The 12,834-nt window shown below is 34.9% G+C and overlaps 1 protein-coding gene across 2 annotated transcripts in view; it reads left to right on the top strand.

The window, feature by feature from the left end:
- Nucleotides 1–253: 253 nt before the first annotated feature.
- F13B (coagulation factor XIII B chain) overlaps nucleotides 254–12,834 on the top strand; it is a 29,137-nt gene continuing 16,556 nt past the window's right edge. The window contains exons 1-7 of one of the 2 annotated variants that reach the window (XM_082751175.1): nucleotides 254–477; nucleotides 4,040–4,240; nucleotides 5,982–6,167; nucleotides 8,467–8,643; nucleotides 9,008–9,184; nucleotides 12,280–12,459; nucleotides 12,547–12,729. In XM_082751175.1, the coding sequence (XP_082607301.1) occupies nucleotides 414–477; nucleotides 4,040–4,240; nucleotides 5,982–6,167; nucleotides 8,467–8,643; nucleotides 9,008–9,184; nucleotides 12,280–12,459; nucleotides 12,547–12,729 (1,168 nt within the window). In that variant the 5' untranslated portion in view covers nucleotides 254–413. Of the gene's footprint in view, nucleotides 478–4,039; nucleotides 4,241–5,981; nucleotides 6,168–8,466; nucleotides 8,644–9,007; nucleotides 9,185–12,279; nucleotides 12,460–12,543; nucleotides 12,730–12,834 lie in introns of both variants that reach the window. The other variant, XM_082751174.1, reaches the window with a different exon arrangement.

The raw sequence follows: 12,834 nt of genomic DNA, 5'->3' as shown, positions 1-12,834 counted from the left end.
TGAGGTATCCATTATCTCATGTTTCTAAGTTCATCTCTCCATTTGATCAATGGTGGCAAACAAATCAATGGCCACAGGTGAACTTTACTCCATGGACTTACAATAGGGAATTGAAGTTGAAAATTTACCTTGATTTAATGCAGTCTGAGTTAATGATTTGTGCTGCTGCTATTGTTGCCCTTACAAGTTATCACGTTTTTATTGGACTCTGGCATGAAAAGTATTGTCAATTAACATAGTCATGTTATTTTAGTATTATTTGAAAATATTTTAAATGAAATAAAAGTTTTGTTACAAAGACACTTTGACAGATGTTGTCAATAATTAACTTTTTCTTCAGGCAAAGTATTGTGTACTTATGAGTCCATAGTACTTTAGAATTGTTAAAATCCTTGTTGGGCACATCATTGACAATGAGGATGAAAGAGTTGGTTTTTATCATCATATTAATCATCTCAGGAGAACTCTATGCAGAAGGTAAAATTAATTTTTCATCATCTTTATTCTCTAAAAATTATAAAGGGAAATTCTAAAATTCATTTAACTTGAACTTTTATTAATAGTCTTTCATTTGCGTATCAACTTTATGAAAAGCATACTTCTTATAATTGTTATAAATATTTAGGCAGATTTTTTTTCCTTTGGGCATAACTAGTAAATTATTCTTATAATGACAAACTTAGAAAAACAACACAAGACAAAAAAGAAGAAAACAGCTTTGTATCTCTAGGTTTTGTGGCATAGGAGATGAGGAATCTAAAAACTTGGAAGGGTTTTCAGTCTAACAGTACCACTGAGTAGAAGTCGTATGTTAACCTTAATTCTAATTTCATACTAGAATTTATTCCTAATTCTGCATAGCTTGTACAATTTTAATTCTCTGTTCATAAAGTGAGAGCTTAGTGTTGGAAATTTAAAAAAGAAATATCCAAGAATCATCAAGATTTTGGAATCTTTACCCTTTGATTTTTATCCTAATTTATTCAGTGGTTGAAATTTTGTAGTGATTAGGAGGAAGACTGTATAATTGATTATGCAGATAAACTTTTGAGGATGAAATGGAACTCTATTAATAGTTATATGAGACAACAGTATAAGTTAGGACTGTGCAGACAAATTAGTACACGCGGACTTCTTAACTCTTAGAAATCTTTATAGCCAGATTGCCTGGTGTGTGAATAAGTTGAGTGAGACAGGCAATGTGCAAGTGTGGGTTATTTAGGAATAGTTAGTAGTGTTATTAGGCTGTAGAGATAAGAAACAAGAAAGGATAATTAGGTGTCAGCAAGAGTAAATATACAAATGAGGAAACCACACAGCAATAAGACTTTTCTAAAATAAACACTTTTGGAAATTTGTTGAGATAAAATATCCTATGAATTATAATTGCCTTTTTTTTTTAAGATTTTATTTATTTATTTGTCAGAGAGAGAGGGAACACAGGCAGGCAGAGTGGCAGCAGAGGCAGAGGGAGAAGTAGGCTCCCTGCCAAGCAAGGAGCCCGATGTGGGACTCGATACCAAGATGCCAGGATCATGACCTGAGCCAAAGGCAGCCGCTTAACCAACTGAGCCACCCCGGTGTCCCTATAATTGCCTTTTAGGTAATAGTTTACTATAAATTTCCTACCAAAAAAGTGTCTGCAGTTAAAATTATGAAAGTGAAATAAATAGAATTCATCTTATTTGATACATTCAATTCTACAATAAGATAACTTTTGCATGAATTATTTCCTTTGGTTTTATTTTTCTAAATAGGGAAAAATCAGCTGATATAGTTCTCTACATCTATATACCACGAAGATATTACATTTTCCTCAGGATGCCTGGGTGGCTCAGCTGGTTAAGCATCTACCTCCAGCTCAGTCATGGTCCCAGGGTCCTGGGATGGAGTCCCATATCGGGCTCCTTGCTCAGGGGGGAGCCTGCTTCTCCTCTGCTTGCCATGCCTCCTACTTGTGCTCTCTCTCTCTCTGACAAATAAATAAAATATTTTAAATAGAAGACATTGCGTTTTCCAGATAATTTCCTAGTTATTATATGGTTATAATCTCCTTTTACTCAAACAAACAGACAAAAAAGCTAACCATAATCTCATATTTCCATGCTTTCCCTCACCCCATTAGGAACAATAAGGGCAAGAATTGAATTAATGGTACCTCTCATTTTATAACATTCAATCATCATTGGCCTATGAAATGTTCCACTTTTGCTTTATTTATACATTTCCTCCCTATATCCCTGACCCTGAATTCCATTTCCCCTAGCACCAAACTGGGAGTCACTGTTGTGTATTTGACATATTCATATATATGTAACTATCTTTCTGAACTATGTCTTGTTTGTGTATGTGCTTTATAGTCACATAAATGAAAGCTTGCCATCAGTTTGATCTCCTTACTGTTTTGTTTTACTTGCTACCTTTTAAATATATTCCCGTGTTGCTGAATCTATTCTCTTGCTTTTAACTGTGCATAGTGTTTCATATATTTTACTTTTCTATCTTCCTTGTGATGGACATATCATTACTTCTAATTTCCTTCTAACCACAAATAACTCTTAATGAATGTATCCTATAATCACCTTATTTCTTTGTCACAATTTGCCCTGTATGTGTTCACATGTGTGTTAACAAAACTGTATTGTCTATTTAAAAGTTGCTAAGAGAGCAGATCCTAAAAGTGTTCATCAAAGGAAAAAAAATTATAAGTGTGTGGTGACAGATGTCAGCTAGATTTATTGTGAGATGATTTTGCAATATGTGCAAATATATACGTGAAATCATTGTGCTGTATACCCAAACTAATAAAATGTTATACATCAATTATACCTCAATAAAAATGTATGTCAGTACATGTAATGTTTACTTACGTGTGACAGGCTTCTTTTACTGAATAATATGTTTGTGAGATTCACTATCGAACATTCACCACTGCTGCATGACATTCAGCATTGTATTGTTGTGTAATATTCCTCTGAATGCATGTCTAAAATGTGTTTATCTTTTCTTCCATGAATGGGCATTTGGCTTGTTTCCAGTTTGGAACTACATAAATAGTGCTGATATGAACATTCTTTTACATGTTGTTGGGTGGACAGAAGAATACTTTTATTCCTTCTTTCATTTTATTGATGTGATATATACCATTGACCAGTTTTCACATGTTGAACCATCCTTGCATTCCAGGGACAAAATCTACTTGCTCATTGGTCCTTTTAATATGCTGCTGAATTCTGTTTGCTAGTGTTTTGCTGAGAACCTTTGCATCAGTGTTCATAAGGGATGAGTGCTTTTTAAAAAATAAGTACGTGTATATTCTGCTTTAATATTGCCAAAGAAAGCTGAGTACTTTTTATGAAGTCTGTGACCACATATATTTCCTGTTTTGTAAAGCTCTTGCTGAAGTCTTTTATTTATTTTTTAATTAGTTGTCTGTCTATTTCTTTTTTTTAAAAAAAGCCATTCATTCCAAAATTTTGTGGGTTTGCATATCTTAAGTGGAACTTCATCTACTCTAAACTCTGTGGTCCAATATGGTGGCCACTAGCTGCATACAGCTATTGAAATGTGGTTAGTCGAAGTTGGGAGTGCTGTAAGTATAAATATACTCAAGTTCAGACTAGTAAGAAAAAAAATGAAAAACCTTATTAATATTTTAATGGGTTAAATAAAATCTATTATTAAAATTAACTTCAACTGTTCCTTTTATTAATGTGACTACTAGAAATTTTAAAATTACATATGTGGCTTGCATTATATTTCTATTAGAAAGTGCTGTTTTACAAAGTTAGGGAAAGCTTCCCTGAGGAAGTCGCTTGACCAGTTTTATTCTGACAATTGGTTATTGGGGTTGCTAGTAGATTAATTCTGATTGGAAAACATTGCCACAGAAGTCCCTTAAAAAGTGAGGTAATAAAAATAAGTACTGGTCCAGGTGGCTTCAAACACTTTGAACTTTAAAATTTGCTGCCATTTGATCACACATCCTATGGTTTTAGATATACCTTTCTGTTTTCAGCTTGATATTTACTCATTTCAGAGAAACCCTGTGGTCTTCCTAGTGTGGAAAATGGAAGGATTGCCTACTATTACTATTCTTTTAAAAGCTATTACTTTCCAATGAAAATAAATGAAAAACTGTTGTTTTCCTGCTTGGCTGGTTATACAACTGAAACTGGGAAACAAGAGGCAGAAGTCACATGTACCCGAGAGGGCTGGTCTCCAGAACCATGTTGCTACAGTGAGTGTGTGGGTTATGTCCACAAAGTATTTATAATATTTAAGGAGATCCGTTCATAAAGGTCCAAGAAAATCTGGTGGGTGGTGAAACCTTTTGGTAGAGAAGAAGAAATTGCCGACCCATTCTTTCTTTTACAAAATGAAGGCATATTCTGAAATTCTGGATATAGTAATTCTTATTAAAATGTTATTGTCTTTGTTCTTTAGAGTGCCTGTAAAGAGAATATGGATACTTACTGAAAATGGTATTATAATACTGTAAGAAACAGATGCAAATGAGTTACTTTAAGGAATGAGGAACTTATACAGATAATAGTGCATAGGAAGCCAGAAAAATGCTTGACACCGGACTTAGGAAGAATACGATTGTTCCTCTAGTGTTTTATCCTTTGAAAAACTTCTCTCTTCTTTGTGTGCCAACTCCTTTTCCCATAGATTCAGAAAAATGTGTTTTCTGAATTTTGAGTTCAAATTTAGAAAAAAGAAATCTGATTGGTTCATCTCATTATTTCATGCCAGGCTACCCTATAGGCAAACTATTAATGGGCTTTCATTAGATCAGCTGACCTCTCTTGAACAAAGAAAGGACTCTCTAAGCTCTGTTTTACAGAGTAGAGGTTTCAGTTGGGCCTCTTTTTCATTTCGAGGAGGAAATGAGTATGATGGTGCTTGGTATGTATAGTGAGCATATCCATGTAGGATAATTATCCTTCCCATGACTGGAGAACAGACCATAAATTTAAGCATTGCACTTTTAGTATTAACATAGACCACAGAAAGAAAGAGAGTAAGAAAGAAAGAAAGGAAGAGAGAAAGAAAGATTGATTAATATATAGAGTTTAAAAATAAATGAAACATTAGCAGGAGCTTTGAAATCGGAACCAGAAAGAAGAGCTCAGGTTTAGCATGTAGTCTAATTGTTAAGATAGAACCTCTGCAGTTAACCTGCCTGTATTTGAATTATGCTCCCTCACTGGGGAGAGAACATTGTGAGCCTAAGCTTCTCATCTATAAAGTGGGCATAGACCTGCTTCACTGAGGTAATCCATATATATTTCTTGGCTTCTAATAGTAGGGCTTAAAAAAATTACTGAGCTCATTCAGTGCTGAGGTATATTTATTATCTAACTGTTGCAAGCATCTGCTAAAAAAAATAACTGCAAACTCAAAGGTTTTGAGTAACAGGTCTATGATTCAGTCACGGTCTACACGGACTGACTGGGGATAGGCTACACAGACTTACTGTACAGCTAGGTGATCATTTGCTGAGTTAAAAAAAAATGAACGTAGTTTTCATCTTAAGGTATCTGCAGACTTATTTAAGGACCCATAAGTTAGGTGTGTGCTTTTGTTACATGGTGTTGAAACTTGTCAAACACAGTAGATTTTAAATATTAGGAAGTCAACCCAAATGAAATTCCTTCTATTTGTCATTAATGACAATTAGGAGAAGAGTTCTATTATGATTTCTAAAAGTAGATGTGATAGGGGTGGGAGTCACAATAAGAACTGAAGTTAATAAATACAAAGAATGTCATTGTCAAGTTGAATCAGTTTTTTAAGAAATTTGATTTAGAATACGCAGGATAATTCCAAAATTAAATCAAATCAAGGAATTCTGAAGTGAAATTTTTCTCTGTCCTTTAAATTCCAAGAAAAATATTAAACTTTTGCCTTAGTTTTACAAGTAAAAGACAAGTTTAATTTCACCAAATTAAGCAAAGATTTTTTTTTCCCCATAGAAAAATGCGTTAAGCCTGAGTTGAGAAATGGTTACATCTCTGATGTAAAATTAATGTACAAAATTCAAGAGAACATGCGTTATAGTTGTAATTCAGGATATAAAACCACTGGAGGAAAGGATGAAGAAGTAGTTCAATGTCTTGCTGATGGATGGTCTTCTCAACCTACCTGTAGGAAGGAACATGGTATGTGTTTAAGAATCATTTCCTAAATCGAGTAAAATTGATTCAGATTGCCTTTTTTTTAGGCTAATTTATAGTTTTTTTGCATATGTTTCTAACAATTATGAGGACATATTTTTGTCATAATGCTTATTATTAAAAAATTTTGTGCTACAAAAAAAGAATCATTTCCTAAAACTAAAGATAAAGATTAAAAAAACTAGTACTTTCTTATATTGATAGTCATTTTTATTTAATATAATTGATTTTTTGTATGTCTGTAAAGGCAAGAAGTTCATATCATATTGTTTTTCTTAAATGTTAGGTGTTTCCATCCACGAGTTCCCAACTCCCACAATTCACCTACTCCACTAGTTCTTATTTAGTTTTTTTTTTTTTTTTAATATCAATACACTTATTTTTAGAGCAGTCTTAGATTTGCAGAAATATTGGACAGCTAGTACAGAGAATTCCCATATACCACTTCCTGTCCTTGGCCACATTTGATTTCCCCTACTATTAACATTTTGCATTTAGTGTGGTATATTTGCTGCATTAACCAAAGTTCATACCTTAGGGTTCATTCTTTGTGTTATACATGCTGTGGATTTTGTCCAATGTATAATAACATGTATCTACCACTGAGATATCATACAAAATAGTTTCAATGCCCATGAATCCTGTGTGTTCCACCTGTTCATCCATTTTTCCTTCTGCCAACCATTGGCAACCCCTGATCTTTTTTTTTATTGCAATAAAATATACATAACATGAAATTTTAACTATTTTTAAGTGTACAATTCAGGAGCCTTCGTACATTCACAATGTTGTATAACCATCACCATTATTTCTTCTTCATCACCATTATTTCTTCTTCATCAACCCAAACAGAAACTTGTACCCATTAAACAATAAACCTGTCTATCCCCCACCCTACCCCAGTATCTGGTAACTTCTATTTTCTGTCTCTATCAATTTCCTTATTTTAAGTATTTTGTATAAGAAGGGTCACGCAATATTATCCTTTTGTGTCGTCTGACTTACTTCACTTAGCATAATGAAGTCAAGGTTCATCTATGTTGTAGCATGCATGAGAATTTACGTTCTTTTTATGGCTAAATAATATTTTATTGTGTGTATATAGATAGACAGATCATCTATAGACATTTTGTTTATCCATTATCCATGGGTGGACACTTGGGTTGGTGGAAGTTCCTCTAAAAATTAAACATAGATTTACCTTGGGATCCAGTAATTCCACTTCTAGGTATATATCCAGAGGGAAAGCAGGGACTCAAACAGACTTTTGTACAACAATGTTCCTAGCAACATTTTCACAATAACTAAAAGGTGGAAGTAGTTCCTACTTTATACTATAAAGAAAAGTATGGAATGGAATAGGAGTGCCTGGGTGGCTCAGTTGGTAGGGCATCTACCTCGGGCTTAGGACATGATCCTGGAGTCCTGGGATTGACCCCCGTGTCCGGCTCCCTGCTCAGCAGGGAGTCTGCTTCTCCCTCCCACTTGGGATCTCTCTCTCTCAAGTGTGTAAATGAAATCTTAAAAAAAAAAAAAAATTCTGGAATGGAATGGAATAGGATGAAAAAAAACCTCAAGCCTATTTCTCACAACATATATAAATTGCTAATTCCTTTATTAGAGAGGATTTTGAGGTAACACTCATTATCTTTATTGGTAAACCAGTATCAGATATACTTAAAATAATCCAATAATTTGAATATGTATACTTTGTTAGTGTGTTGTTAGTTGCTTAAATTGTATAAATCCTCAAATGACACAGACTCAAAAAATTGTTACTGTACAAGCCTTCAGTTGAATTGTGGCCTTCTGCCAAGTATACTAGACCAGAATTTTAAGAATAGAAGACTGGTGGCATTAAGACACAAGATGTATAAAGAAAAACAGGAACTAGAGACGCAAAGGCAAACTGGCTATTTTTCAATTTTGCTGAAGTTTGATTCGGCCAAATATGCTTCAGACTTTCTGAAAATACATTTTGAGATTTGTTTTTAATATTATAGTTTTAGGGCGCCTGGGTGGCTCAGTGGGTTAAGCCGCTGCCTTCGGCTCAGGTCATGATCTCAGCGTCCTGGGATCGAGTCCCGCATCGGGTTCTCTGCTCAGCAGGGGGCCTGCTTGCCTCTCTCTCTCTCTCTCTCTCTCTCTCTCTCTCTGCCTGCCTCTCTGTCTACTTGTAATCTCTCTCTGTCAAATAAATAAATAAAATCTTTAAAAAATATATTATAGCTTTAGTGATAAAAGTTCATAAAATAAATAAAATTGATTTTTTTTTTTTTTTTAGAAACATGTTTGGTCCCTGAATTAGATCATGGGAATTATTCCACGACGCAGAAAACGTTCAGAGTGAGGGACAAAATACAGTACGAGTGTGCTACTGGCTACTACACTACTGGGGGAAAGAAGACAGAGGAGGTAGAATGCCACACATATGGATGGTCTCTCACACCAAAATGTACCAGTAGGTTCTCATTTTAAGGACAATCTAGTCTCATTTAAAAAATTTTCTCTCATCCAGTAGTGTATATAAATTGTCACACTCATGTTTCATTTTTCATACCTTTTTTTTTTTTTGCTTCGGGTTTTAATTATGCTGATCACCGGTTTTGATCATTGAAAGCTCTCAAGTAGAAAAAGAATTTCTCTTTGCTCAGATAATTAAATTAGAATAAGACTAATGATATTTAATAAATACAGAAATTGGCAAGCTTTTGTTATATGTAAAAAAATATGGCAAATTTACTCCTTTCTATTCCAGACATGGTATATTGTTCAACAGAAAAAATAACACATTTTTTGAATTTTATTTGTGCTTTCATTTTTAGGAATAAAGTGCTCTTCTTTAAGATTAATAGAAAATGGTTATTTTCATCCTATAAAGCAAACTTACGAAGAAGGAGATGTAGTTCAGTTTTTCTGTCATAAAAATTATTATCTAAGTGGATCTGACTTAATTCAGTGCTATAACTTCGGTTGGTACCCAGCATCTCCTGTATGTGAAGGTAATTTTTAAAATTTCATACTCATACAAATAAAATATTGTGTCTTAATTAGCTTAATTTCTATGCAAAAATGTTTCTGATATTATCTAATTCTTGTCCTGAGTGCTATTTCTTTTTTTTTCAGTTTCAGAGGTAGAGTTTAGTGATTCATCAGTTGCATACAACACCCAGTGCTCATGACGTCAGGTGCCCTCCTTAATGCCCATCACCCAGTGACCCCATCCCCCCACCCATCTCCCCTCCAGCAACCTTGTTTGTTTCCTAGAATTCAGCGTCTTTTATGGTTTACCTCCCTCTCTGTTTTTGTCTAATTTTATTTTTCCTTCCCTTTGCCTGGGTCCATCTGTTTTGTTTCTTAAATTCCACATATGAGTGAAATCATACAGTATTTGTCTTTCTCTGACTGACTTATGAGACCTCAGCCATCAAAAAGAATGAAATCTTGCCATTTGCAATGACGTGGAATGACATGGAGGGTATTATGTGGAATGCTATTTTTTAAAAATAAATATGGTCTTCTAAATCATTGCTAGATATTTTCAGCAATATTTAATCTTAAGAAATTGAAGAAAAATTTAAGAAATCTTAAAGGTTGTATTAGTTTGTAGAGTGGATGTAACTTTTAAACTTTTTCATTATAATGAATACATTTTACTTATTGGGAATTACCAGATTCAGTTATCTCATGCTGGTGGTTTTGTGAGGGTTCTTAGTTGACCACATATTTCCTGATGTGAAACTACAGTCTTCAAAATGGTGGGGTAAAGAACAGAAAAATTAAAAAAAAATATTACCCAGAGTAAAAATGAAAAATATGATCCTCAAGTAAGAGTATTCCTAAAATGTAATGTCTATGGCAAGTTTCTATCACTGGACATGTTCAAGCAGACAGTATGATCACCTGTTGGGAGACAATTCACACACCATTTAAACATACCTACAATGATAGATGAAAGAAGTCCAAGCCTAGCAGAAGAAACAAATTTAAAAAGGTAATTGACACAATGTGACAAATATAATAAATTCAGATATAAATTATTTGAACAAACACTGAAGATTTTGATTGGTATGATGTGGGATAGCATTTTTGGAGGTGATGGATACCATTTGAACCGAAAGGTAAATAGGATTTTGAGGATTGGAGGGGATGGAGAGTATATACACTCTGTCGTATAGAAAATAATATCATTATTGATCAACAAGAGAAAGACAGGAAAGTGGAACTTGGAGGAGGGGGCAAAGATTTGAAGCAAATGTTGGGAGGGGTGAAAGAAGAAGATGACCAGGGGCATGAGATGAGATTGCCCAGAATGATCCTAACTCTTTAAATGCACCAAATGATAGCATTAATGTTTTTGTTTTTGTTTTTAATTTTCCCGTCCTGCCCAAGAGACTTGGTCTAACAGTAGAGAAGAAGATAGTTAGCAAATTGTAGCATTTTATTACAGAAGTAAATTGCAAACCTGCTTAATATCTACTCCACCCCACATCCAAATTAGCATGCCAACGTGCCTATTATTTTCTCTAGTAAATAGTCATTAGATGTAGCGTAGGTAGTGTAGTTGGCTCAATAAAAATAAATTATATCCTAATCCCTGGAACTAATGAATGTTACCTTACTTAAGCAGCAAAAGGGACTTTGCACATGTGATAAAGTTAAGGATCTTGAGGTAGGAATAATTTCTGATTATTCTGAGGGTCTAATTGTGGACCCTCAATATAATCACAAGCCTCTTTATAAGAGGGAGGCAGAGGGAAATCTGACTACAAAAGAGGAATAGAGATGTGACAAGAGGTTGGAGCAATAATAGGAGGAAAGGTCATGTGCCTCAGAATGCATGCAGCCTCCAGAAGCTTGAAAAGGCAAAGAAGCTGAGTCATAAACTTGCAGAAGGAATGCAGTTCTCCCGACAACTTGATTTTAGCCCAATGAATTCTGGACTTTTGGCTCCCAGAACTGTAAGAGAATAAATTTCTGCTATTTTAAGCCACTTAATTGTAATAATTCATCACAGCAGCAATAGGACATTAATACAGTCTGTGTTTTAGAATACTGAAGAACAGATTTAATTCATGTAGTCATAGGTACAAGAACAGATCCATGAGGCACCTGGGTGGCTCAGTGGGTTAAAGCCTCTGCCTTCGGCTTGGGTCATGATCCTGGGGTCCTGCATTGGGCTCTCTGCTCAGCAGGAAGCCTGCTTCATCCTCTCTCTCTGCCTGCCTCTGCACTTACTTATGATCTCTGTCTATCAAATGAATAAATAAAATCCTTAAAAAAAAAGAACAGATCCACTACTTAATAGTTAATTTATTTACTTCAGAAATTTCAGTTTATTTATCTATGAGAGAAATAATTATCCTTGCTTAATAAAGTTATTTTAGGATTAGAGGAGATAACGAATGCTGTTTTAATTTGCTTGCTTTTTTAGTTTTCTATTGGTGCATAACAATGCATTACAAATTTAGCAACTTAAAACAGCACACTTGTATTATTTCACAATTTCTGTAGGAGTCTGAGCCTAGCTTATCTGGCTCCTCTGCACTCCTGTTGAACAAACTGCAATTAAAGATTCAGCTGGGGCTTCAGTCTCATCTGAGGCTGGACTGGGGAAGAATCTGCTTTCAAACTCGTGGTTATTGGTAGCATTGAGTGCTTTGCAGACAGCTGAACTGAGAGCCTCAGTTTCTTCTTGGCTGCCAGCTGGAGGCAGCCCTCTGCCCCTTGTCTTGTTGCACCACCCCCCTTTGGGAAGCTCACGATGTGGGTGCTTGCTTTTTATCAAAATCAGCAGGGAGACAATCTCTCAGCAAGAATGGCCTTACCATACTATGTTGCATATCATGCATACGTAATCACATACTCCCATCATCTTTGCTGCTCTCATTAATTAGAAGCAAGTCACAGGGGAAGGTTATCACACAAAGAGGCGAAGGTTAAAAACATCAAAAGTGGAGATCAACAGGTGACCCTAGGGTCTGCCTACCATGCTTCCTATGGTACTTGTATCTAGGAATGGTTCTTATTAAATCCACACATTATTTTTTGTAATTATATGACTAACTCGACTAACTCTGGTGATATTTTATATCAGGAAAAAGAAATCGATGTCCTCCTCCACCTCTGCCTCTACACTCCAAAATTCAAACATATTCAATGACTTATCGTCATGGAGAAACAGTTCGTATAGAATGTGAACTTAATTTTGAGATCCAGGGGTCAGAAGAAATACGTTGTGAAAATGGAAAATGGACAGAACCTCCAACATGCATAGGTTAGCAACACCTTTATCAGTTTCCCCTAAATGAAGTCTGCATGTGTAGCTATACACATGTGTATACAAAATGTCTCTTTTCAGAAGAAAAGGAGAAGACAGCCTGTGGGGACCCACCCATCATTGAGAATGGTACAGCAAACCTGGACTCTACAATTTATTACAATGGGGATAAAGTGGCATATGAATGTAAAAGTGGGTATCATCTCCGAGGATCAACAGAAATAACTTGTAAACGTGGAAAATGGACACGTCCTCCTGAGTGTGTTGGTGTGTATGCTACATTTACCAGCAATAGCTAAGCCTGTTGTTTAAAATTTTTTCATTTTCCTTATTTAATCTATATATTTCTAGCAAGAGACTACTGCTTAGAAA

This window comes from Mustela nivalis (genome assembly GCF_964662115.1).
Source record: "Mustela nivalis genome assembly, contig: HAP1_SCAFFOLD_2638, whole genome shotgun sequence".
Taxonomy (NCBI): domain Eukaryota; kingdom Metazoa; phylum Chordata; class Mammalia; order Carnivora; family Mustelidae; genus Mustela; species Mustela nivalis.
Note: the sequence above shows the minus strand (reverse complement) of the source record. Positions and strands in the feature narration are given on the sequence as shown.